Here is a 27,040-nt window from a genome sequence, read left to right on the forward strand (position 1 = left end):
TTTGTAAAAACCAAGCCCACACTCCGTAACTCCCTGGAACCCCAATCTGCCCCTCTAGTGCTGCATCACCAAGGGCACTCTCAACACTGGGTCAACCAGCCCACTCCATGCACCTAAGGAGGCTCTTTCAATGACTGAGATTTACAGGCAGCTGGCAGATGGCAAAAGGCCTAGGGGGACCCTGAGTTCCAAACAAAATAATTAATAAAATATGTGACCTACAGTCTCTCCTGCAGTTTCACATGATGTGCTTCGGGTGGATTTTTTTGTCATTAACTTATGTGTAACTGGTTGAAGTTTTTGGATCTGAGGTTTCATATCATTCAACAATTCTGAAAAATTATCATCTATTATCTCTTCAAATATTTCCCCTTCCACATTTTCTTTATTATATTCCCAAATTAGATGTAAGTTAGTTTTATCTATTATCACCTCAATGTAGCTTAATCTCTCCTTTGTATTTTTCATCTCTTTGTCCCAAGGTCAATTTAAGTATTTTATTTTAACCTGCCATCCAGTCTGCAAAATATATCTCCAGTTGTGTCTAATATACTGTTTAACCTATACTAAATCTAACCCATATTTTGTAATTCTAATTATTATATTTTATTTCTAGAAGTTCTATCTAATTCTTTTCCAAATCTACTTGGTTATTTTAAAAATGTGTTGTTCCTCATATTTTCATGTCTTAAAACATATTGAACATTTTTATGTTAACTAAGTGTCTGATAATTCAAGGAGATGAAATACAATGCTGCTGTCTTATTGTTTCTTCTCACTTTCATTCATAGCGTTTTATTTCCCTATGCAGTTTTATGCTAAGTGCAACTCATTTTCTTTGAGGTTCTTTTACTATGGAAGTTATCTGAGGCATGAATTGAAGCTCAGATACTCCAGACGAACCACACCAACAACAGAGTGAGGTTTTCTTGACCACTAAAATAATTTGAAACCTAGCTTTAATCTTGTCTGAAGGGTGGCTTCTACTTAAGAATTTTCAAGGAATTTTCTCCCTCTTCTGCATGGCACCAATAGCAAGCAGGCAGTTCTCTGCTGTTCTCTTAGTGTCACTTATTCTGGTTCTGAGACTTCTGGGGTTTTCACTTCATAGGTCTCCATGACATTCCTCCCAGTAGGTGGGTGTGTCCTGGACTTGGTTTCTTCCTCCGCCCGCCCCCCACATCCTAAGCAGCTGCCAAAATGAGAGCACATGGCCCCAGACTCAGCAGATCCTCATGCTGACTTTCCAGGCTCCAACTTTCAGTAATGTTCTGGTTTCTGTGTGTTTGTCAGCAACTATGCTTCATCGGTGGAGGGTGTGGAGGAAGCCACTAGAAGGATACAGATTGGAGCCTCATCCCACTTTGACCAGCGTTCTGTTGAGTCACCTTCGCTTGCTTCTATTTTCAAGTAGGGCTACAGTGTCATTAAAATACAGCTTTCTCTACTTAAAAACTGCTGAAATGTTGAAAACATTCAACTGAGTTCATCTTAAAGTTCTTGTTGCACAATTACATTTCACAGTTTTGAGGAGCTGGCCATAACTGGATGCTGATGCACCCACTATATACTCTTTAACCTCAGCCTGCCAGAGAGTGAAGTCTGTAATCTGAGAAATGGTGACAATATCACTGTGCCTCCTGGATGAGAAGTGATCCCAGACCATCCCCAATAGCCCCCAGTGGCAGAGTGTATAGGAATGGGAGCACGGCCTAGGGAAGCACCATGATGTCCTCGCTGGCTGCTGTGAGCCACATGTAAGTCCTGGCTCCAATGTGGTGGTACTTGTCCAGGGGAAACACCACCATGGGGTTAACATACAGTGTTATTAGCACTGAGTAGATAAGCAGCTGCTCCTATCCCAGGAACAGCCCTGCACCCAGATGCCTGAAATCCTGGTCTCTGCATAGATCCTCCAGAAGTAGTAGGCAATAGAGCTGTGCATAGAAAGACAGTGCACAAGATTCAGCTGTGGGTGACAGTGCCAAGGGGGTCATAGCCTGACTTGGTGCCCAGGCTCAGCTACAGGATGCCTGAGGCCCCTTGTTCCTCCAACCTGGCATCCTGCTGAGCCAAATGAGAAGTGTGGGGAAGAAGTAGGCCAGCAGCCAAATGAGGACCAGCACCTTCAGGGCAGTCTCGCAGGACATGAAGGAGAGGTAATATAGAGGATGAGTGACTGCCAGGGAGTATGCAGCACAGTAGCCATGAGGGACAGGATGGTGCTGGTGTAGGCAGTGAAGACGGAGTCTGTGAGAACACCGCAGGTGACATGGCCCAGGGCCCAGCTGTCCCATGTCGCTAGAGGAGATGAGCACGTGGAAGAAAATGTAGGACAGATCTGAGAGCAGGATGTTAGCCAACTGCAGATGGTGGAGCACTTACCACAGCCTCTGGCTCCACAGGATGGTCAGAGTCACAGGAGCTCAGAGCAGGCGAGGCCACAGCCAGGAGACTCAGGGAAAGAAGAGCCAGTGCAGGAGGAGATATGCACCGAAGCCCCTGAGGCTAAGAAAGGTGTTGCTGGTTGCCTGGGACATGCAAGGGGGCTCGCTGATGAGCTTGTCAGAAATGGGTCAGGCTGCTGTACCCAGGGATCAGGGCGCCAACTGACCCTCCATGCTTCTTGGCAGGAGTGGCAGGCTTTGTCGCAGGTGATTGGTTCTCACTTGCAGGGGTTCTGATGATGCCACCCATCTGCAGGTACGCTGGGTTTGGGCCTTAAGGATGATTATGAAACAAAAATAAAAACCACAATGCAAAACTGTCCTCGCACACAGCTTCTTGCATTCGTGCACAGCTCTGCCCCATGCTGCCTGCTGTGCCCCCGCCCAACCCCCAAGGCCCTGCTGACACCAGGCCTAGCCTGGGAAGGGAGCTGCCATGGAGCTGATGCCTTCCTCAGCACAGGCAAATTGTTATCAGGATCACAGGGAGACAGGAATTTCAGACACTGAGCCATGAGAGGCCCAGCCTCATGTTATGAATGCCACCTAGAGCAGAACCAGTGAGTCACATACCTGCCTGTCACTCAGCCACAGGCTTTCTGACTACACAGGTCACTGCCTGCCGCCTCCCTTCTCTCTCTCAGTGGTGTATAGTCTGAAGACTTCAGAGGAGCCCTGGCTCTGCCTTTTGTTGTTAACTGTGTAGTCTTGGTTGAATTACTTTGCCTCTCTGAGCCGCCGCGGCTCCATCTGGGGTACGTGATGATGGCACGTCTGTCCTGGGGGCGTGCAACAGTTACACAGCTGCCATACTCAGGCAGCCTCTTTCCTAAGTGTGCCCATAGCCTAAGCCTTTCCACCTTCATGTGTCTGGAGTGCAGGTGAAGTGATAAGACACAGAGAGGATGAACGGCCCTAGGCCGTCACAGTAGCGCTAGGACAGCTGCCATGGTAACCCAGGGGGCTGCACCCAGACTCATGCCTCTCACGCACAAGGTCCTTTCTCGAGCATGAACATCATTCTTTTCTTCAGAACCAGTCAAAGACCCTGCTCCCCAGATAGCACCCTCACCAACCCCATCCCAGGGACCGTGCCCCCCCTTGAGGGTCAGTTACAGCATCTGCGGAGGACAACAGTGCCCGTGTCCTGATACCAGCATGCGGTAAAGACTCTCTGGGCTGTTCTGAGAAAATACGTCTGTCTCCTCCAGAGAAACTGAAATGCAGAAGGCTAACCCTGCCTCTCTGTCCTCTCTGCCATGCCTGCACCCCCCAGCATGTCCCCTTGCACTCTCCCTGCACACAGACATCCCAGCAGTTTTTCGCAAATTATTCCCCATTACCAGACCCCTGATACAGTACTTTTTTTAATAATATAACTTGGGTACTAATGATTGACAGGACCAAGGGACAAAGAATGCAGAAGCACCAGGGGTCACACCTCCTGGTGGTCTTGTGATGGATGATTGTTTTTAATCGATACTCTTACCAGTTTGATATTTATCTTGGTTTTCATGTCATTTCAGTTGTTGCTAACAAAAATACTTATGGTTACATTTTAAGGAACACAAATAATCATCAACTAATGGACTTTGATATGTTTGCTAAGGACTGTGAAGTTGGTGAAAGGTCACAGCAGGACACTTAAAAATGAAATGAAATCTGAGACACAGTTGGAGTTGGTTTTGTTCACATCTACATCTCTACTTATGAACCAGTAACTCCTTTCCATCCTGCCCGCCGCCCCTTTTTGAGTGGAAATGTCTGTAACAGTCACCATTGTGTGCTGGGAATGTTGGGTGAGTAGTTTCATGGGTTCACAGATGGGGAAGAATTGTGCTTAAGAGCTGTATTTAATTGATTACAGCTAGTAACCTCATGCTCACATGACGTAGAGGAGTTAAATGATGAGATAATGATATTTAGATTTAGATAATGATATTAGCTCACAAACTGGTCCCTGTATACAGAGGGCAAGGAGAAATGGAAGAAAGAGGTAGGTGGCAGGTTTAATAAACAAGGGAACTGCCATATGAGGTTTGTCTTGGGTGGCCAGAAAATAAGTAGATCTTGCACCCACCTGCCAAAATCCATATAGAGCCCTTACCTGGGCTCAGTCATGTATACCATCCAGATGTCTCAATACCTTCCTCTCTTAATGCTATGTCCTTGGAACAGCTCCCACTGTGGGAACTGGGTAGTTTACATTCCAAAGAGAGGAGGGGGTGAGGAACCTCCTATTGCCGGGGTCCAGTTCAGGGGTCAACTGGCAGTGATGCCCTATCAATGACCTCCTCCAACAGATGAGACTTTGAATTTTGAGTTGATACTGTAAAGGGAGGAGACTCCAGAAATTTGGGAAGTAATGAATAATCTGTATTTGGGAAGGACACCAGTCATTAAAGGACAGAGGCTGGAATCCTCCTCCATTACCCATATTCAGGTATAATTTCCTCCTGCTGAGGCGGGGGAGCACCTGTGAGTATGATGAGATATCCACTCCTTGATTATGTCACTCTGTGTTGTGTGAGTTTAAGAAAGATTACCCTTGGTAGGCCTGACTTATCTCAGGAGGCGGTATAGATAAGTGCATCGAATCTTGAAAGCAAGTTGACAATATTTGGTGATACTGTATAAACAGGAGTGTATATTCCTGGGCATATACCATAACTTCCCTGATGTCTCTGTCATCAAACTGGGGTCCCTATACAAAGGGACCCTATGTGCCCTCCGCTTCCCACCTCAGCCTAAGGGCTCTCAGTACTGACTGCCCTCTATGGACCTGGCATTCATCTCTGCAGCTCCTGCGGGGCAGTAAGGGTCCAGGTCACGGCACTCCCATGACCCCCAAGAGGCGCGGGTCACGCGGTGCTGTCCGCTCCATCCTATGGCGAATGCTGGGGTGGGGGGCCCAGGCCCAGGCTGGCGGGCATCCTATGCACTGGCAGCGACCTTGCTCTGGCTGTACCCACTACTGCTGCACGTGGAGCCCACCCGGGCCACCATGGATGGTGAGTAGGCAGCCGGGACTAAAGAGCCCAAGTTGCCCACTTCTAGCATATCCCTCCCTTACCTCACCGTCAACAGATGCCAAGAGGACCTCTACCTGGTGGGGTCAGGCTGTAGAGTCCCTGGGTTCCTGGGGGCATAGGAGGTGGGCCCAGGGAGGGCAGAGGCTGGGAAACCAAGGTGCCTCCTCTTTCCTGTGTTCTTTCCTGCTGGATCTCAGCCTCCTAATCCAGGGGCCAAGGTCCCTGTATTAGGGACCCTGTAGGCACCACATCCTCCTCATCTCAAGAATGGGAAGTGCTTGGCTTGGAGTCAAAGAAAGCCAAACTTCCTTTGATTCCATGTCCCAGGCTCTTTGTGTGGCACTGCCCCAACCCCACTAGTAGATGGTGGCCAGGGGACAAGAAATCAGGGTCACTGAGGAAAGACTTGATGGATGTAGAATCCATCACTAGCAAAGGGATTGGTAAGAATGAGAAGTTACTTCAGATGACAGGAAGGGTTGGTGGTTAGAGAGAAAAGCTCTCCTAGTGATACAGTGTCCGATCTGATACTCCAGATGTAAAGGTGTTTCAGGCATTTACAAGAGATGAAGCATAAAGATGAAGATGTGTGGGTGCTTCTCACACAGGTCATAGTTGAAGAGAGAGATATAGCAACCAAAGAGTGCCAGAGGCAGGATCTTAGGGCCATTTGAATTTCAGGATGTACATGGAGAGGGAAATAAGTGGGGAAGAGAAATGTCAAGGACTAATACTCAGGTTAACTGTATTGGTAAACATTGAACCCAAAAAGGAGTCTTACTAATTGCATTAATTTTAATTTTATTAATTTAAAAATAATTAAGTGATTTCTAGAATACGAGGTCTGAAAATTAAATTCTCGAACTTGTTGCAACAATGTTGCTAACCTTTTTTTGATATCAGAGGGATCATTCATTATGAATTTGTACCAACTGGACAAGCAGTTAACCACGTTTACTATTTGGAAGTGCTGAAAAGGCTGTGTGGAAAAGTTAGACGAAAACGACCTGAACTTTTCTCCAACAATTCACGGCTCTCGCATCACAACAATGCACCAGCTCACACAGCACTGTCTGTGAGGGAGTTTTCAGCCAGTAAACAAATAACTGTATTGGAACACTCTCCCTACTCACCTGATCTGGCCCCCAAGGACTTCTTTCTTTACCCGAAGATAAAGGAAATATTGAAAGGAAGACATTTTGATGACATGCAGGACATCAAGGGTAATACGAGGACAGCTCTGATGGCCATTCCAGAAAAAGAGTTCCAAAATTTCTTTGAAGGGTGGTCTAGGCACTGGTGTCAGTGCATAGCTTCCCAAGGGGAGTACTTCGAAGGTTACTTTAGTGATATTCAGCAATGGGGTGTGTAGCACTTTTTCTAGAATGAGTTCGTGAACTTAATTGTCATATGTATGTTTATTTTTACTATAAAAACAATGTGTAATGAAAGAAAAAAATGTAAAAAGTGACAAAAAAAAGAATGAAGTGCTTAATTCAAGAATGAAGGAGGGAGTTGTCAAGCAAAGTGTGTTGTTCCATTTGCCATCAGGCTCCCTAGAATTTGGGCTGAGGGGGGAGGAGTGCGACCATGTCATCCTCAGTGGCCCTGAGCAAACAGCATCCCTTTGAAAGCCCTCAGTTTCTGGGGCTGCAGACAGTGGTGCGTTATGTAGTTAAGAGAAATAGGTGTGGGGAAGGGCCTGGGGCAGCATCCCGGGCCCCTGGCTTACCCCAACATCCTCCCGATGCCCAGGATACTTCCTTAGCACTGCTACAACCAGCAAAGCCAGGTGGCCCTTTGTTCCATGGTCCATGTCACCTCACGCTGGGCCTTGGGTTCCCCAGCTGTGAAGGAGAGGAGGGGCCCTGGTGGTCCCAGGTCCTGTTGATGCTGACATTTGGAGGCAGCAAGACTAGTGTCCATCACATAGGTGACTCATGGTTGATTGTCTCCACAGTGTGTGGGAGACCCACAGTGACTGGGAAAATCTTTGGAGGCAAGAATTCACCTGACCAGTGGTGGCCATGGCAGGCCAGCCTGCTCTATCTCGGCAGACACATCTGCGGAGCGGCCCTCATCAATGCCTTCTGGGTGATCTCAGCTGCCCACTGCTTCCAAAAGTGTGTCTTCCCACAGGGGCCCAGCTAATAGGGGTGGAGGGCATGGGAAAGGGAGACAAGATGGGCAGAACCAAAAGGGGTGAAGGGGGTCGCAGCTTTTTTCCTAGGCTTTGTTCCGGGGTAGTTTGTTGCCACCAGGTATCTCTGTGCGCTGTTGCCCCTGCCCAGGAAGCGGTCCTCTCTACCTGGAATGCCACGCCTGCTCACCACCTGACTCCAATCTCCCAGCTCTCTGAGTCACATCTGCCAGGAGAGGCAGTTACCTCATCTGTCCTCTGCGGGGTGGTCAGTGGTGTTCTCTCCCCTGGCTCCTTACACCGTGGTCACACTTACCAAGATGCTGTGGTGTCTCAGCTGCATGTACATTACTTTTAAATAACGAAATGGAAATGTAGTTTATCAGTAAATACTGGAAAACAGACTTTAGTTCTAAAGTAATTGCCTCCAGTCCACTCTCTATTTTACCTAAACTTTAGGAATCTCAGTCGTGTTCCTACTTGGGGAGACTCTGGTTCCTTTCTGCACCGTGCCCAGCTCTAGACAGTCCCACAAGATCCCAGTGGGCCTCAGTTTCCTCTTGTGCAAATAGCAGTGGGTGTGTAGTGTCCCTTGCCACATGCCTGGCACAGGCTTCAGGCTGTAAGTCAGAGTGATAGTCTCAGGGCTCCCGCTTCCTAAGGTTGGGGGAGGGGAGCATCAGCCGAGGCCCAGTGTGGACGGCCAGGCTGTCCGAAGGCCATCTCTAGCACAATTGCCGGAGGCTCCCTGAACACCTACACACTTGGCACATTCCTCTCTGGAGGTGCGCTGGGACTTCGTATTCTGACCAGTACTCGGCTCTTCCTTCACATCTGTAGAACTATGTGCCTAGGAAGAGCTCTGGTCACCACTGTCCCCACAGGCCAGAGTAAGGCATGAGGCAGATGGCCTCTGTCCTGGTAGATGGCACAGTCAGGACAGTGGGCTGCTTCTCGGGTGTGTCCTGGGCTTCCTGTGTGTCCAGAGATAGTGGGGAAGACATTATGCTCCACACCAGGAGGCTAGAGCTACTAGCATCAGCTGGCTTTGAGACCCCATTTGGGTTCTGTTCATTTATTCAAGACCCACGGGTGCCAGGCCCCATGAGAAGCCCACTGTGGAGGCTGTGGAGATGCAAGACCCACTTTGAAACTTCTCATCCTACCTGGAAAGTGAGCCACAGTCCCCCTGCTGTGAAACAGGACAGAGAGACAAGAAAGTGCAAGGAGTAGACCCTGAGCCAGTGACAGGGGAGGTGCTGAGGGGCCTTGTGGGAGGAGGATGTGGGCACGGGAAGTCTGGGTAAGGAGCAGCACAAGCAGGGTCTGTGGGTTGGAAAGTTGCTCATGCTCCAGAAACAGGGAACAGTTCCATGCACCCCTCTCTCCACAGAGAATTGTTAAGTGTCTATCAACAGATGGGGACCAGCCTTTAGAGAAATTAGCATGTGAGGACAGGGATGGATCATTCTGGGCTGGGAAATAGGGTCTTTGAGAATCACTCCAGGCCATGAGACCATCTGGTCAGAGCTGGGAATGAGCCAAGTCTCCTCCCCTGCAAAATGAGGGGGTACAGTATACTGCATCCCCAGCATTTCTTACCAGAACTGAGATTCTCTGCTCCCTGGATTCTGGGGCATGCTGGGAAAGCCATCAGAAATTTCCAAAGGACAATTGTGCTGAGGCTATGGACAGCAGTCAAACCCACCTCAAGAGAACATTAGGATGGGAGGAGGGAGAAATCTTTAATGATGGGGTGGGGGTTGGTTGCTAACCTTGGGTGGGGCGCGGGGGGTTGCGGGGAGAATAGGCAAACAGAGTGAGGATGCTGGCCCACACTTGGGAGGTGGGTGATAACGCAGCTTCCCCACAACAGGTCCCATGAGCCATCTGACTACCAGATCCTGCTAAGGTACCATCAGCTACAACATCCCACAGAGCACAGCCTGTGCATGACAGTGAACCGAATCATTGTCCACAGTGACTTTAACAAGCCCTACTTCATGGGGAGCGACATTGCGTTGTTGCAGCTGCATCTGTCTGTGAACTTTACTTCCCACATTCTTCCTTCCTGCCTCCCAGGGCCTAATGCAGAGCTGTCCTCTCATACTTCCTGCTGGATAACTGGCTGGGGAATAGTCACTGAGCAAGGTGCACAGGCATGGCAGATGAGGATGGGGAGTCCGAGGAGGGGGGTGCAGTGGCCACTGTGGGCCCTTCCAGCCCTGACAGCGTGTCTTCTAAAGCTTCAAGTTTCCTTCATTCCTGGTTCAAACAATCTGAGCATCTCTAACTTTTGGAATCAGGAACTTGGGGTCCTTGGCTCCGAGCTATTCAGGATTCCCCCTGACTCCCAGGTCCTGCCTGGGTCAGGCCCCTTCAAGAGCTCCCTCTTCCAAACACCTTGAGCTCCCACTGCCATGGAAGGTGAGAGGGGCAGCAGTAAGGAAGTGAAGCAGGCCTGCTCTACGGCCTGGGATGTGAAAATGAGGCGTTTATGGCTTAAGGACATTTACCTCTGTGAACCTCACTTCTCTTGTCCCTAACTCAAGTAAAACTTGCCCATCCTGCCAGTTGCCTGGACTTGTGTATTTTTAGACTAAGAGAGGAGAAATGTTGGGCAAAGATTTTTGCACAAGGGTAAATGCTTTTGATTTATGAAAGTATAACATTGAGTGAAAAAATAGAATGTAAATTTGGCATGATTTGTCGTGCCATGATCTGGCAGAGTATCTTGGTGGAGGCATTTGGGGCAGGACTTTCTTTGCTGTGAAGGCCAGTGCCACCCTCCCTGCTTCTGGCCAGCAAATGTCAGTCACACTGCCCAATATTGAGAACAGCCAACTCTCCAACATTTCCAAAGACACCCTCCTGGAAAGCACTTTCACTCACTAAGAAACACTGTCAGAGCAAGGAGGATTCTCCAAGACAGATCAGAGGGTTGGAGTTGGGGCAAGAAGGGAAGTTATGGACTGAAGAAGCCACCAGGACAGAGAGCAGCTGCCACCAAAGAGAGATTCAGCCTGCAGCTGTCCTTCTCCCTCCACACCCTCCCCTGGCTGCAGTTGCCGGACCTAGGCTGCCCCTGAAGACATATGACAGCCATACACAGCAAGGACTCCACAGGAATGTACTGTTACAGTCCACTGTGCTACCATGTGAGGACACCAGGACAGATCTGTGAGCAGTGTCTGGAAATAGAACCTACATGGAATGTGTCCACACACCAGATGCTCTTTGAGGCAAGGCCATGTCTTATTTGTCACATCACCTAAGCCCACCTGGCATCTGTTAGGTACATCACTGCCACACCTTGGCCAAGCCAGGATTCCCAGCTTCCCACTCTGTGCCTCTACTTCTGTCTTCACATAGCAGCCAGATTAATTGCTCTTAAAACATAAGTAGACCCTTCAGTGTTTCCCTGTATTCTTAGAATGAAATTCAGACTCCATGTCCTGATGAGGAGGCCCTTGCTTGCTCTGGGCCCTTCTATAACTTTGCCTCATCTTTTCACGCCCTACTTCCACCCACTTGCAGCCACACCAACCTCTCTCTTGGTCCTTCCCATTGTGTTCCCCTTACTTTGTTTGTTTGTTTGTTTGTTTTCTTGTTTTTTTTGTTTTTGTTTTTAAATTTTATTTTATTAAATTTATTGGGGTGACAATTGTTAGTAAAATTACATAGATTTCAGGTGTACAATTCTGTATTACATCATCTATAAATCTCATTGTGTGTTCATCACCCAGAGTCAGTCCTCCTTCCATCAGCATATATTCGATCCCCCTTACCCTCATCTCCCACCCCCCACCCCCCACCCCCCTTACCCTCTGGTAACCACTAAACTATTGTCTGTGTCTATGAGTTTCTGTTTCTCATTTGTTTGTCTTGTTCTTTTGTTGTTTTTGGTTTATATACTACATATCAGTGAAATCACATGGTTCTCTGCTTTTTCTGTCTGACTTGTTTCGCTCAGCATTACTCTCTCAAGATCCATCCATGTTGTCACAAATGTTCCTATATCATCTTTTCTTACTGCCGAATAGTATTCCATTGTGTATATATAACACAACTTCTTTATCCATTCATCTATCGAAGGACATTTTGGTTGTTTCCATGTCTTGGCCACCGTAAACAAAGCTGCAATGAACATTGCAGCACACGTGTCTTTATATCTAAATGTTTTCGGATTTTTTGGGTAGATACCCAGGAGAGGGATTGCTGGGTCATACGGCAATTCTATTCGTAATTTTTTGAGGAACCTCCACACTGCCTTCCATAACGGCTGCACCAGTCTGCATTCCCACCAACAGTGTATGAGGGTTCCTTTTTCTCCACAGCCTCTCCAACACTTGTTACTATTTGTCTTGTTGATGATAGCCATTCTGACTGGGGTGAGGTGATATCTCATTGTGGTTTTGATTTGCATTTCTCTGATGATTAGTGATGTTGAGCATTTTTTCATATGTCTATTTGCCATTTGTATGTCCTCTTTGGAGAAATGTCTCTTCAAGTCCTCTGCCCATTTTTCAGTTGGGTTGTTTGTTTTTTTGTTGTTGAGTTGCATGAGTTCCTTGTATATTCTGGATACTAGCCCCTTATCGGAGGCACTGTTTGCAAAAATCTTCTCCCATTCAGTTGGTGGCCTCTTTATTTTGTCAATGGTTTCTTTTGCTGTGCAGAAGCTTTTAAGTTTCATATAGTCCCATTCGTTTATTTTAGCTTTTACTTCCATTGCCTTTGGAGTCAAGTTCATAAAATGCTCTTTGAACCCAAGGTCCATAAGTTTAGTACCTATGTTTTCTTCTATGCAGTTTATTGTGTCAGGTCTTATGCTTAAGTCTTTGATCCATTTTGAATTAACTTTGGTACATGGTGACAAATAGCAGTCCAGTTTCATTCTTTTGCACGTGGCTATCCAATTCTCCCAGCACCATTTATTGAAGAGGCTGTCTTTGCTCCATTGTATGTTTTTAGCTTCTTTGTCAAAAATTATCTGTCCATATTTATGTGGTTTTATTTCTGGGTTCTCAATTCTATTCCATTGGTCTATGTGTCTGTTTTTCTGCCAATACCATGCTGTTTTGATTATTGTAGCCCTGTAGTACAAGCCGAAGTCAGGAAGTGTGATACCTCCATTATTGTTCTTTTTTCTTAAGATTGCTTTGGCTATTCAGGATCTTTTGTGGTTCCAAACAAATCTGATGATTTTTTGTTCTATTTCTGTAAAATAGATGATGGGGATTGCATTGAATCTGTATATTGCTTTGGGTAATATGGCCATTTTAACTATGTTGATTCTTCCAATCCATGAGCACGGAATGTCTTTCCATTACTTTGTGTCTTCTTTAATTTCTTTCAAAAATGTCATAGTTTTCAGCATATAAGTCTTTCACATCCTTGGTTAAGTTTATTCCTAGGTATTTTATTCTTTTTGCTGCAATTGCAAAAGGAATTGTTTTTTGTATTTCTTTTTCTGAGATTTCATTGTTAGTATATAGGAAGGCAATGGACTTTTGTGCGTTGATTTTGTAGCCGGCAACTTTACTGTATTCGTTGATTGTTTCTAATAGCTTTTTGGTGGAGTCTTTAGGGTTTTCTATATATAGCATCATGTCATCTGCAAAGAGTGATAATTTAACTTCTTCATTCCCAATTTGGATGCCTTTTATTTCTTTCTCTTGCCTGATTGCTCTGGCAAGGACTTCCAACACTATGTTGAAAAGCAGAGGTGATAGGGGACATCCCTGTCGTGTTCCTGAACGTAGAGCAAAGGGCTTCAGTTTTTCTCCATTAATTATGAGATTAGCAGAGGGCTTGTCATATATGGCCTTTATTATGTTAAGGTATTTTCCTTCTATACCCATTTTATTAAGTGTTTTAATCATAAATGGATGTTGTATCTTGTCAAATGCTTTTTCTGCATCAATTGATATAATCATATGATTTTTGTCCTTTATTTTGTTTATGTGATGTATCACATTGATGGATTCGTATGTTGAACCATCCTTGTGCCCGAGGATGAACCCCACTTGGTCGTGATGAATAATCTTTTTAATGCATTGTTGTATTCGATTTGCTAGAATTTTATTTAGGATTTTTGCATCGGTATTCATTAGAGATATTGGTCTGTAGTTTTCTTTTTTGTGCTGTCCTTACCAGGTTTTGGTATCAGGGTAATGTTGGCCTCATAAAATGAGTTAGGGAGTACTGTCTCTTCTTCAATTTTTTGGAAGAGTTTGTGCAGAATTGGTATTAGATCCTCTTTGAAGGTTTGGTAGAATTCACTAGTGAAGCCATCTGGTCCCGGACTTTTGCTTTTGGGAAGGTTTTGGATGACTGATTCAATTTCGTTACTGGTGATCGGTCTGTTTAGATTTTCCAGTTCTTCATGGTTCAGCCTTGGAAGGCTATATGTTTCTAAGAACTTGTCCATTTCTTCTAGGTTGTTGAATTTGGTGGCATATAGTCCTTCATAGTATTCTTGGATGATCCTTTGTATTTCTGTGGTGTCCGTGATAACTTCCCCTTTTACGTTTCTGATTTTGTTAATCAGTGTCTTCTCTCTTTTATCTTAGTAAGTCTAGCCAAGGGTTTGTCAATTTTGTTAATCTTTTCAAAGAACCAGCTCTTTGTCACATTAATTTTTTCTATTGTCTTTTTGTTCTCTATTTCATTTAGTTCTGCTCTAATTTTTGTTATTTCCTTTCTTCTGCTGACCTTGGGTTTTACTTGTTCTTCTTTTTCTAGTTCTTTAAGGTGTAACATGAGGTTATTTATTTGGGAGTTTTCTTGTTTCTTGAGATAGGCCTGTAATGAGATAAATTTCCCTCTTAAAACTGCTTTCGCTGCATCCCAAAAATTTTGGTAGGATGTATTTTCATTGTCATTTGTTTCTATGTATCTTTTGATCTCTCCTCTAATTTCTTCTTTGACCCAGTCCTTCTTTAAAAGTATGTTGTTTAATCTCCATGTATTTGTGTTTTTTCTCGCTTTCTTTTTACAGTTGATAACCAATTTCAAAGCCTTGTGATCAGAGAATATGCATGGTATGATTTCAATCTTCTTAAATTTGTTGAGACTGATTTTATGTCCCAATATATGGTCTATCCTTGAGAATGTTCCATGTACACTAGAAAAGAATGTATAGTCTGATGTTTTAGGATGAAGTGCTCTATAAATGTCAATTATGTCCATTTCATCTAATGTGTCATTTAGGGCTACTATTTCGTTATTTATTTTCTGTTTGGATGATCTATCCATAGCTGTCAATGATGTATTTAAGTCCCCTAGTATAATTGTGTTTTGGTCAATTTCTCCCTTTAGTTCTGTTAGTAGTTGCTTGGTGTATTTCGGTGCTCCCTGATTGGGGCATAAATATTGATGACTGTTATGTCTTCTTGTTGTACAGTCCCTTCACCATTATGAAATGTCCATCTTTGTCTCTTGTTATCTTTTTCACCTTGAAGTCTGTTTCATCTGATATCATTATGGCTACACCTGATTTTCTCTGGGTACCATTTGCTTGGAGTGTCAATTTCCACCCTTTCACTTTGAGTCTATGCTTGTCCTTGTAGCTGAGATGTGTCTCTTGGAGACAGCATATGGTTGGGTTTAGTTTTTTGATCCAATCTGCTACTCTGTGCCTTTTTATTGGTGAGTTCAGTCCATTTACATTTAGGGTGATTATTGATATGTGAGGATTTCCTGTCATTCTATCTTTAGTTTTCTGGTAAGGCTGTGTCTCCATTGTTTCTTTGCCTTTTTTTGTTGTCTATTATTTCTGTGTGGTGGTATTCTATGATGTTTCCCTCTGTTTCTTCTTTTATTTCAGTATATATTTCAATTCTGGATTTATTTTTAATGGTTACCCTTAAGTTTATATAAAAGAAAGTTTGATATTTAGAGTATTCCATTTTCTTCAGCACGCTTGCTTTCTCCATTCCCATATTCGGTTCAGGCCTTTATCTCCCCTTTTTGAGTTTTGGTTGCCACAAATTGTCCCTGTTGATGGTGGTCGAATAGCCTCCTTTAGTATTTCTTGTAGTGCAGGTCGTGTATTAGAAAATTCCCTCAGCTTCTGTATGTCTGGAAAGGTCTTTATTCCTCCTTCATATCTAAAGGATATCTTTGCTGGATATATTATTCTTGGCTCATGGTTTCTCTCTTTCAATAGTTTGAATATTTGGTTCCACTCCCTCCTGGCTTGTAGAGTTTCTGCTGAAAAATCTGATGATAATCTAATGGGCTTTCCTTTGTAAGTTACCGTCTTCTTTTCCCTGGCTGCCTTGAGGATTCTTTCTTTGTCGTTGATTTTAGACAGCTTCAATACAATGTGCCTTGGAGAAGGCCTGTTGGGATTGAGGTAACTAGGTGTTCTATTTGCTTCTTGGATTCGAGGGTCCAGTTCTGTCCACAAATTTGGGAAGTTCTCATCGACAATTTGTTTGAATATATTCTCTGTTCCCTTCTCTCTTTCTTCTCCTTCTGGTATGCCCATTATTCTTATATTGCTCTTTCTGATGGAGTCAGAAAGTTCTTGTAGAGTTCTTTCATTTCTTTTAAGTCTCAAGTCTCTTTCTTCTTCTATCTGTGTCATTTCCATGTTTCTGTCTTCGATGTCACTGATTCTTTCCTCCATCTGGTCAACTCTACTACCTAAGCTGGTTATTTCATTCTTAATTTCTTCTATTGAGTTCTTAATCTCCAGAAATTCTATTTGGTTCTTTTTTAAGATTTCAATCTCTTTTGTAAAATGCTCATGCTGTTCTTTGATTGAGTTTCTGAGTTCATTTAACTGCCTATCTGTGTTTTCTTGTATCTCGTTGAGTTTTTTCAGAACTGCAATCTTGAATTCTCTGTCACTTAAGTCACATATTTCTGTATCTTTAAGTGCCTTCTCTGGAGATTTTTCACTTTCTTTCTGAGCTATCTTGTTGCCTTGGTTATTCATGGCGATTACTGGTTTACTATTTCTCTTCCTAGACATCTACAGGAGTGACTTCTGCTACAGGTTGATAGAAAGCGGTCTTTTCTTTGTTTGCCAGTACTTGTTAGTAGAATGTTTTATTATTTCTCCAACTGCAACTTATTTTTCTTCTCCCACACGGTAGTGCTATGTTTTCTCTGCACTATTCCAAGTTCTCACACAATGGGGGGATTCCCTGGGAGACGGGCTTCTCCTCTGTTAATAGTTCATCTAGGTCACAGGGCGCAGTGTCCCGGTGGGTATGCGGAGAGCTTTTGATGTTCCAAAGCTCTTCCAGCTCCTGATTCAGAGCCCGTATGTTTCAGCAGTTCTGTTTACTCCTGCAGGGATCTGCCCAGATAGGTGGGGTCAGGGGTGAGTTGTGAGAGGTGGCCCAGAGCAATGGCGGCAACCACCACCACAGCCGGTCCTGCTTCCACAGCTCTCTCCCCTTTGCTGGAACTAGTTGGGCTGTGAATTTGTGTTTGTGTTCCACAGTTCTCAAAATAGCAAATTTTCTGTTGTTTTGATCTGACACTGCTACTGTTTCACTTCTAGCACCCAGCAGGTGGGGGCAGAGCGAGCTCTGGGAGGGGAGGGAGGGGGCGGCTGGTCTCAGTGCCTAAGGCTCCGTTCTCTGCTCGGCAGTGTGGGCTTAAACCACCGTTTTCAGCCTTTTTCCCTCAGTCTTTTCTCCGAGGTCTCTGCTGTGAGCATTGGGTTCAGCCGTGTTATATGCTGTCCCCTCAGCCCTGTGGGCCATAAGCGGAGCCCTAGCAGTCCGAGTTCTTCCCTCTCCCGCAGCTGCAGTAGTTCCGGGAAGCAGCGAGCTCGGCGCACTGAGTGAGGTCTGCGTCCTGCGCCCGCGTGGCTCCGTCTCCGCGCACTTCTCCCTTCCCTCCTCCCTCCACTCGCGCGAATCTCCCACCTATAGGTGATTTCAGTCGGTAGTGGGCCTCTTCATCTTGCCTGTCTGCTGTGCAGGGAGTCCTTTGTGGAGTTTTTGTTGTTCGATTCTTTGTAAATTCCGGGGGAGCTTTACAGAGGCTCACCTCACTCCGCCATTTTTCCGGAAGTCCAAAGTGTTCCCCTTACTTTTGCTCTTGTCTGCCCTGAATGTCTTTTCCCCTCATCTTTACACATCCTCTCAGAGCCTTGCTCAATCTTGTCATCTAGAATTGGTGGCATCTCCTTTAACAGACAAGTTAGGGAGGGAGCTGGATCCTCTCCATCCCACATCTGACCCACAACCGTCCCCTGCAGAGTTCCTGGCTGTGCCCTTCCAGCTGCAGGAGGGAGAGGTCGGCATCATAGACAGCAACGTCTGTAACATGTATTTCCAGGCGCTGGACTCCAGCAGCAGTAAATTTTCTGTACATGAGGATATGTTGTGCACTGGGGACCTCCTAACAGGAAAGTCCATCTGCCGAGTAAGTGAGCCCAGCTCCATGTCTCCAACTGGGAACCCCTCTCCCTCTGTGTCTTGTCTGGACCCTGCCTCAGCCCCTGACTTCCTCTTCCTAAGCCCACCCCAGCCTGAAGTGTCAGAGTCAAAGGACAGAAGTCCCCAAAGGGTCCACTCCATTTTCTTCATCTTTTGACAACTTTGTTGAAATATAGTGTCCATAGGAAAGGTCGTCATTTACAAATGTGCCATCATGATGCATTTTAGAAATTGACACACTAGTGTAACCAGCTCCCAATGGAATCTCGTTATACCCCCTTCCTGTCATTAACTCCCCCAGAATAGCCCTGGACTGTCTTCTAAAGCACTGTGGATTAGTATCGTAACTTCTATAAATGGAATCATACTGGATGCACTCTCATCTGGTCTCTTTCGGCCAACATTGTGTTTATGAGATTTATCCACCTCATTTGTGCTTTATATTGTTTATCTTATTGCTGAATAGTATTCTGCTATCATTGTTTTTATCCATCCTAGTGTTGGTAGCATTTGGGTAGTTTCCACTTGAGACCACTACGAATAGCACTGCTGTGACTGTCCTCATGCATTGTTTTGGTGCACATGGACTCGGACTTGTGTTGCTTTTAACCCTGGGAGTAGAATTACTATGTCATGTAGATGCACATGTTGCTCTCATAGATACCAGAGGGCAGCTTTCCAACCTGCTTGTGTTGCTAGAGCTCCATAGCAGCAGGTGAAAGTTCAGGTTGCTCCACGTTGCCTCCAGCACTTCATATTGTCCACCATTTTGACTTTAACCATGCATGGGATTTTTAATTGCATTTCTCTGGTGAATAATGAAGATAAGCACTTTTTCACATGTGTGTTACCTTTTTTGTAAAGTGTCTATTCAAGTTTTCTGCCATTATTTCTATGGGGTTGTCTGTCTTTCCTATTGAATTGGTTATGAGTACATTATGGATGTATGTATTATGAATGTCTCCTCCTACTGTGTAATCCTTCTATTTTATTGTGGAGGCCCCGAGAGGGAAGTGGATAGCCCAAGATGAGGTAGTGAGTCCATAGTCAAATTTGGAGAAGCCAAACCCTCCCCTGGAGCTGTGGCCACCACAGGCTTCTTCCTATAGCCTCCTCTTCTTACCCTGTACCTTCTTTCTAGCTCTTTCTCTCTCTCCCTGGCCATCCTTAAACAGCTCCTAAACATACTGCCATGTCTCCCATCTTAAAACACCCTACATGCATCTTCTCTCCTTCCCAAACCCCTGTCCACCACACTGATTCTCAGCCAGCCTTCTCAGCAAGGGTCACCCCAGGGCTGTCTGCACTTGCCCTCTCTTGCTTCCTCACTTCTCTTTCTTGCCTCAGCCTACTCTATCAGGCTGTTATGCCTGCCATTCCTCCAGAGAGCTCTTATCTAGATAACCAGAGACCCCTCTTCCAGGGCTGCTGTCTTACCCCCTGCAGGGCCTCCATCAGACCCCCAGGGCAGCCCTTCCTGTGCCCTGCTTTCTTCCTCCTTCTGACCACACACCAAGGACCCACATGCAGCTCTCATTCTTCTTTTCTTACCTTGCTCCATTTTCCCCTTAGATGGGCAGACCAAGTCAGATATTGCAAATCCTGGGCCTCACCATTTCTTGCCTGTCTTTGTAACCCTTTCTGCTGCAGTTGTGTCCTGACTGGTCTCCCTGTGCCAATTCAGGACGGGCTACTGGCTGTGCTCCACCCACCCCCAGAACCATCCTACCATCCTTTTAGAATCTGTATCAGGTAACATCACTTCCCTGCTGAGTGTCCATCAGGGTACACACACACACACACACACACACACACACACACACATATACACACACCACTGATGAGGGCTGACTCTTCCACCCTTTGGCCACACCCATGCTGTCGCGTCCAGCGCAACACGGGCAGTGAGGGTGCGAGAAGGGGCGGTTTGGGTTAAGTTTTTTAGAAAGAAACAAACAGAGACTTAATGCAGTTAAATCTCTCCGAAGGTCTCTCATTCTCAGAGGACTGGAGCTCAGAATATGGCCGAGGGGGAGGGTTTATTGAATAGGTATGCAAAAACAAGAGAAAGCAACATTGTTTCATACACGGTCTCTGAAACTCACACATCATAACAGAAAAATATTTATCTGAATCACCCTTTGTCAGTCAACAGCTGAAGCACAAGGTCCCACAATGTCCTAATTAAGGTATGTACCTTCTCAGGGTCAGAAGGGTCAAGTCTCTTATTTTGTAAGTTCCATTGAGCTAAGTGAAGAGAACTGATCTGTATTGTTTTTGTAACTTCTCTCACAAACAGGTGCCAGGAAAAAGCCAAAGCCGGCAACAGTTTTTCCCAGGCAGGGGGAAGGGGAGGCAAAGCCCCTTCCCATATTTTCCTAAGGCAGCTCATTGGGGATCCCCACTTGGTTCCGCCTGGCTTAGATTGTATCTCCCGTGAGATATCTTACCCGTCTTTGGCTGCAAACCATCTTTTGGGGACCAGACAGAGAGATATAAGGTGCAAACATAAGGATGGAACAAATACCCAGAATGGCACAGTCTCACACACTTTTCTTTCCTTAAGGAAAGACATCGGGGGACAGTTGGCTAGGCTGTTGTGTGACTACACCATGCCAAGTACGCTAGCCACCTCTGCCTGCACCTTCCAGAGTCAGGCTTTGCTCATCCCTCCAGTCTTGGCTCAGAGAAGCTGTTTGATGGCCCACTTACAGCAGCCTTTCCCAATCACTTCTCATCTTTTGGGCGCTTCTGTTCCACATCTTGCATCTGCAGATATGTGTGATGTGCTGTCTGTGTCTATGTTGCATGTCATCTCAGTGTGTCTTGCACACACAGGGTGCTCAGTCATGTTTATTCAACAGCAGGCTGGTGGGATACTGTGCTTCTCTGGTCCCCACATTTTGGCCTATGAGATGGAAGGATACATCCCATGGTGGAAGGTGCCTACCTCCCTTGGTATCCTGCACTTAAAGCCCCCAACATTCTTCTGGGAACCTCTTGAGCTGCCCTGCAATTCCAATCACCCCACCAGCCTGGGCATGGGCATCACCTCTTTTATTCTGAGCATATCTAACAGCCTGGCATTTTCTAAAGAAGTTCAACCAAAATTGAGGAAAAACTAGAGACCTTCATAAATCAAAAACAAAGACCAAGGTGGGATGCAGTACTGGACTGAGGATTTAGCCAGAGGCCTGCCACAAACTGCTCTGTGGGACCTCAGGTGGTACCTTTCCCCACATAAGGTTAGGAGGGCAGAGGGCTCTGACCCGGCCCCTGGGGTCGCCATGTGTATTCTTGTAGGTCCACTATGGCCAGTTATGGGCTGCACAGGGTCCCCTCTAAAGCTTTGTGGAATGGGTTCGAGGACCCTTGAGATTTTGACCCAGGAGGTCTGCAGTGGGACACTGTGTGTCTGGATTTTTCTTTTTTTTATTATTATTAGCTTCAGATGTACAAATCAACATAGTGATTAGACATTTATATATCACAAAGTGATAACCCCAATAAGTCTATTACCCACCTGACATTGTACATAGTTATTGCAATATTATTTATTATATTCCCTCTGTTGTATTTTATATACCATGACTATTTTTTAAAATTATAGGTGACATTATTTTATATTAGTTACAGGTATAGTGGTTAGACATTTACATAATTTATGAAGTGGTTCTCCTGGTAAGTCTAGTACACATTTGACACTAGACATAGTTTTTACAATATTATTGGTTATATTCCCCATACTGTACCTTACATCTCTGTCACTATTTTGTAACTACAAATCTGTACTTCTTAATCCCTCACCTTTCTCACCCAGCCCCCCAAACCCCCACCCATCTAGTAACCATCCGTTAGCTCTCTATGAGTCTATTTCTGTTTTGTTTGTTCGTTTATTTTGTTCTTTAGATTCCACATATAAGTGAGATTATATGGTATTTGACTTTCTCAGTCTGACTTATTTCACATAGCATAATATCCTCTAGGTTCATCCATGTTGTTGCAAAAGGTAAGATTTCATTTGTTTTTTATGACAGAGTAATTTTTTTAATACTCTATTGTATAAATGTACACCTTCCTTATCCAATTGTCTATTGATGGGCATTTTGGCTGTTTACATATCTTAGCTATTGTAAATAGTGCTGCAGTGAACATAGGGGTGCATAAATCTTTTCAAATTAGTGTTTGGATTTCTTTGGATAAATATCCAGAAGTGGAATCACTGGATCATAGGTAGCTCTATTTTTTATTTTTTGAGGAACTTCCATACTGTTTTCCAATTTGCAATCCCAGTTTGCAAGCCCTTTAAATTTATTGAGACTTGTTTTGTGGCCTAATATGGTCTATCCTGGAAAATGTTCCATGTGCACTTGAAAAGAATGTATATTCTGCTGTTTTGGGGTGAAATGCTCTAAAAATATCAATTAAATCCAAGTGTGTCATTTAAAGCCACTGTTTCTGTGTTGATTTCCTGCCTGGAAGATTTGTCCATTGGTGTCAGTGGGGTGTTAAATACCCCTATTATGATTCTGTTACTGTCAATCTCTCCCTTTATGTTGGTCAATATTTGTTTTCTATATTTAGGTGCTCCTATATTGGGTGCATAAATGTTTACAAGGGTGATGTCCTCTTGCTGGATTGATCCCTTTATCATAATGTAATGTCCTTCTTTGTCTCTTATTATAGTTTTCTTTTTAAAATCTATTTTGTCCAATAGAAGTATTGCTACACCAGTTTTTTTGTTTCCATTTGTGTGAAATATCGTTTTCCATCCCTTTACTTTCAGTCTATATGTGTCTTTCAATCTGAGGTGGGTGTCTTGTAGACAGCATATGCATAGGTCTTGTTTTCTTTGATTGGAGCATGTAATCCATTTACATTTAAAGTGATTATTGATAGGTATGTAGTTAAAGCCATTTTATTATTCACATTTTTTATTTTCTTTTGCTTGTTAGTTTGTTTCCCCCCTTCTTCTTCATAAAGAAGTCCTTTTAAATTTTCTTGTAATACTGGCTTGGTGGTAATGAATTCCTTTAGCTTTTCCTTGTCTGGGAAACTCTTTATCTGTCCTTCAATTTTAAATGATACCCTTGCTGGGTAGTGTAGTCTTGGTTGTAGGCCCTTGTTTTTCATCACTTTGAATACTTCCTGCCAATCCCTTCTAACTTGCAAAGTTGCTGTTGAGAAATTAGTTGATAGTCTTATGGGAGCTCCCCTGTGAGTAACTAGTTGCCTTTCTCTTGCTGCTTTTCCAATTCTCTTTGTCTTTAACCTGTGCCATTTTAATTATGATATGTGGTAGTGTGGGCCTGTTTGGGTTCATCTTGTTTGGGAGTCTCTGTACTTCCTAGGTTTGTATATCTGTTTCCTTTGCCAGGTTATGGAAGTTTTCAGTCATTATTTCTTTAAATAAGTTCTCAATCCCTTGAGAACCTATTTCTTCTTCTTTTTTTCTCTCTCTGTTAACAATTCTTTTCTTTTTTTTAATTTTTTTTAATTAGTTTCAGGTGCACAAGACAAAGCAAAACTTAGACGTTTATCATTTATATCCCTCACACTGTGTGAACCCCCCTCCCCCCATCCACTATCCCTCTGTACATTCCCCAAATTAATTTTCAAAACCCCGTGGCCATCTTGTGATTACTGACTATTTTCTAAACCTCTCACCTTCCCCTTATCCCTACCCCCCCGCCCCTCTAGCAACCCTCAGTTTTTCCTCCATGTTTCCAAAACTGTCTCTGATTAGTTCATTCACTTATTCTTTTCTTTAGATTCCACATATAAGTGAGATCATATGGTATTTGTCTTTCTCTGTCTGACTTATTTCACTTAACATAATGTTCTCTAGGTCCATCCATGTTGTTGCAAATGGTAAGATTTCTTTCTTCTTTGTGGCTGCGTAATACTCCATTGTATAAATGTACCACAGTTTCTTAATCCAGTCATCTATTGATGGGTATTTCGGTTGTTTCCATATCTTGGCTATTGTGTATAGTGCTGCAATAAACATAGGAGTGCATAAAGATTTTTGAATTGGAGTTTTGGATTTCTCCGGATAGATACCTAGGAGTGGAATTGCTGGATCATAAGGTAGTTCCATTTTCAGATTTTTGAGATACCTCCATACTGGAGAACCTATTTCTTCTCTTCTCCTTTTGGTACCCCTATGATGTGGATGTTGTTATGCTTGAGGTTGTCCAACAGGTCTCTTAAACTAACTTTGTGTGTTTTTTTTTCTTTTGGTTGTTCCGATTGGGTGTTTTATGCTACCCTGTCTTTTAAATCACTGATTCAATCCTCTGCTTCATCTAACCCACTGTTGATTTTTTCTAATGTATTCTTCAGTTCATTTATTGAATTCTTTATTTCTGACTGGTTCTTTTCTATGGCTTCTATGGCCTTCTTTATGCTTACTATCTCTTTGTTGAAGTTCTCACTAAGTTCCTTAAGCATTCCTATAGCCAGTGTTTTAAACTCTCTGGTAGGTTTGTTGCTGCCATTTCATTTAGTTCCATTTCTGGAGTTTTCTCCCATTCTTAATTTTAGACATATTCTTTTGTTGTTGTTTTTTTGTTTCCTCATTCTGGCTGCCTCTCTGTGTTTCCTTCTATGCATAATGTAGATCTCCTATGTCTATCAGTCTTTGCCAGGTGGACTTATATGTCCTGTGTGGTTCAGTGGTGCAGTCTCCCTGATCACCTATGCATGTGTTCCAGGAGTGTCCCTTGTGTGTACTGTGTGTTTTCTCCTGTTATAGTTGAGACTTGATTGCTGTTGGCACGTCAGTAGGTGGGATGGACTCTCAGGCTGACTCGTTGTGAGGATTGGCTATGTCTACAGTGTATGAACTGCTGTGTGTGGGATGATGCCTCAGGAGGAGATGCACCCCAATGGGCTCTTGTACCTTTTGAGGACATGCTTTGGGTCTGCCACTTGTGGGACTAATCAGGTAGTGCTCTGGTGTGGTCTGAAGCCAGCCTCTGGGTGTGTTGTTTCTGGTGTCTCTTGGTAGGGGCTCCTGTGCAAGTCAATTTCAGCCTTACCTGCGACCAGCCCAAGGCTACCTGGCAGTAGCTACAAAGCTATATGCAGTTGGTTGCTGCCTGTGCTGAACCTGAGAGCCGACCAAGAGTGGCTGCACAAAGTAGTGTATTTTTGTAACCTGTGGCTGACTGCTCACCACCAAAAGTTCCCTACACCTCTGTGGGATGTTTGCTGTTATAAAAGGCCTCTGCAGCTTGTGGGGCAGGGCTGGCCTCCCAGAAGCCAAAAGTGCCCCCAGTGATGCAGCACTAGCTGGGTGTGGCAGAGAGCCAGGGCTTCACCAAAGTGGTACACACGCATAGATTTTACCGGACTGGTGCAGTCTCAGATTTGGTCCTTGGGGGAAGGGTTCAACATAGAAAAGATGACACCCTCCTGTAGTCTACACATGAGTCAGTCATCACACAGGGACAATGGTAGCTATCCTTGCAGCCCTCGCCCCAAAGCCACACAACTCAGTCTTTCCCTACATGTCTCTGGTGCCTCTCAAGTTGCCACTCCTCCACCAGAGACCAGATGAGTGTTTGCAAGTGAGTGAGTCTATGTGTGGGCCCTTTAAGAGGATGTCTAAGTTTCCAGCTTCCTTCCACCTCACTGGGACTGACAGACAGAGTCCTCACTGATTTTAACTGACAGATGTTGTGGGGACTCCTCTTCCTAGCACAGGACCCCTGGGCTGGGAGTCTTGTGTTGAGCTGGGACCCCTCCTTCTTGAGGTGGGACCTCCACCACTGAGGTATGCCTCCAGTGCTCAACCACTTCCTGTGGGTTTGGAGTCAACCCATTTCACATCTCTGCCTATTCTACCAGTGTCAATGTGGCCTCTTCTTTAGATTCTTAGTTATAGGTGTTCTGTTCAGCTATTTTTCCGATGATTCTTGAAGTTGACTGTTCTATAATTTAGTTGTGATTTCGAAGTGATCCTGAGAGGCAGCAAACATAGCATTTACCTATTCTGCCATCTTGGACCTTCTCATTCCCCGTGTCTGGATTTTTCAGGGGTAGCCTCTTCACACTGACTAAACAATGTGTTCCCCTCTGTCCTACTTCCAACAACTTATGCCATCTCTTTCCTCAGGGAGATTCTGGGGGTCCCCTTGTCTGCAAGCTGAACAGTACCTGGTTTCTCATGGGGCTGTCCAGCTGGAGCCTGGCCTGCCGTGAGCCCATAAGCCCCAGCATCTTCACCAGACTCACCTACTTCTCCAACTGGATCAGTGGGAAGCAGAGAGCCTCACCCAATCCCGATCCTTCTTCTGCTCCTCCTCAGGGAAAACATCCTGCTTTGAGTGACTTTATTTCTCTGGGCCCTGCCCACAAGCCTAGGACACGCACAACCCTGGTGTTTTCAGAGCTTCCTCCTGCTGCTGATTTCCCTCAGGGCTCTGTGACAGACCCTATGGTGCCCCTCCTTGTCCTCACCCCACAAGCCTGACTGTGTTAGTGCCAATGGGTTCAGCGTTCTCCTTAAATGTGTCCATCTCTGAGTTCTGTCCATCTCAAAATAAAAATAATTGAACAAGCTTCCTGTTCCTGTTTCTGACCTGTCAGGGCCACCCCCCACTCCAACCCACCAGGCTCTAAGTTCCTCAGTACAAGAAGGTCTCCCTCCTCCCTGGGCTGGGGTGGAGAAGGACAGGGACACCAAACGCTAGCTAGCATTTGGAGATGATTCACTGTCCTCAGGGCATCTTCCAGAAGAGCTGGCAGACTGAGGGCCCAGGGCCTCACCATGTGGAGGAAGTGCATGCCCAAGGGCCTGAGGGGCCCTGATGGTCAGTGTAATGGGGACTGGGTCCTCCTGAAGATGGACAATTTGCCCTGTGCTGGGATTAAGGCTCTTCCAGGGTCACAGGTCACAGAGGCTCTGCTTGAAAGGCTCCACTTGAAGTAGACTGTGAAGGGCCCTGGTCACTAGGCTGAGGTCCAAAGCCTTAGGCCAGCCATCCTCAGAGCTCTGCTCCAGGG

The 27,040-nt window shown here is 45.0% G+C and overlaps 1 protein-coding gene and 1 long non-coding RNA gene across 2 annotated transcripts; one reads left to right on the plus strand and one right to left on the minus strand.

Annotated features, from left to right (window-relative positions):
- Positions 1 to 1,486: 1,486 nt before the first annotated feature.
- On the minus strand, positions 1,487 to 3,313 carry GPR148 (G protein-coupled receptor 148). The gene is given in 8 exon segments (XM_019719010.2): positions 1,487 to 1,685; positions 1,687 to 1,852; positions 1,855 to 1,923; positions 1,926 to 2,069; positions 2,072 to 2,188; positions 2,191 to 2,290; positions 2,292 to 2,425; positions 3,169 to 3,313. Coding segments are annotated over 8 exon segments (1,074 nt in total).
- Positions 3,314 to 4,115: 802 nt separating this feature from the next.
- On the plus strand, positions 4,116 to 26,596 carry LOC141568463 (uncharacterized). The gene is made up of 2 exons (XR_012491604.1): positions 4,116 to 4,246; positions 26,151 to 26,596. It is a non-coding gene; the product is annotated as an uncharacterized LOC141568463 (long non-coding RNA).
- Positions 26,597 to 27,040: the final 444 nt, after the last annotated feature.

The sequence above is a fragment of the Rhinolophus sinicus genome, linkage group LG02 (genome assembly GCF_036562045.2).
Source record: "Rhinolophus sinicus isolate RSC01 linkage group LG02, ASM3656204v1, whole genome shotgun sequence".
In the NCBI taxonomy this organism is placed as follows: domain Eukaryota; kingdom Metazoa; phylum Chordata; class Mammalia; order Chiroptera; family Rhinolophidae; genus Rhinolophus; species Rhinolophus sinicus.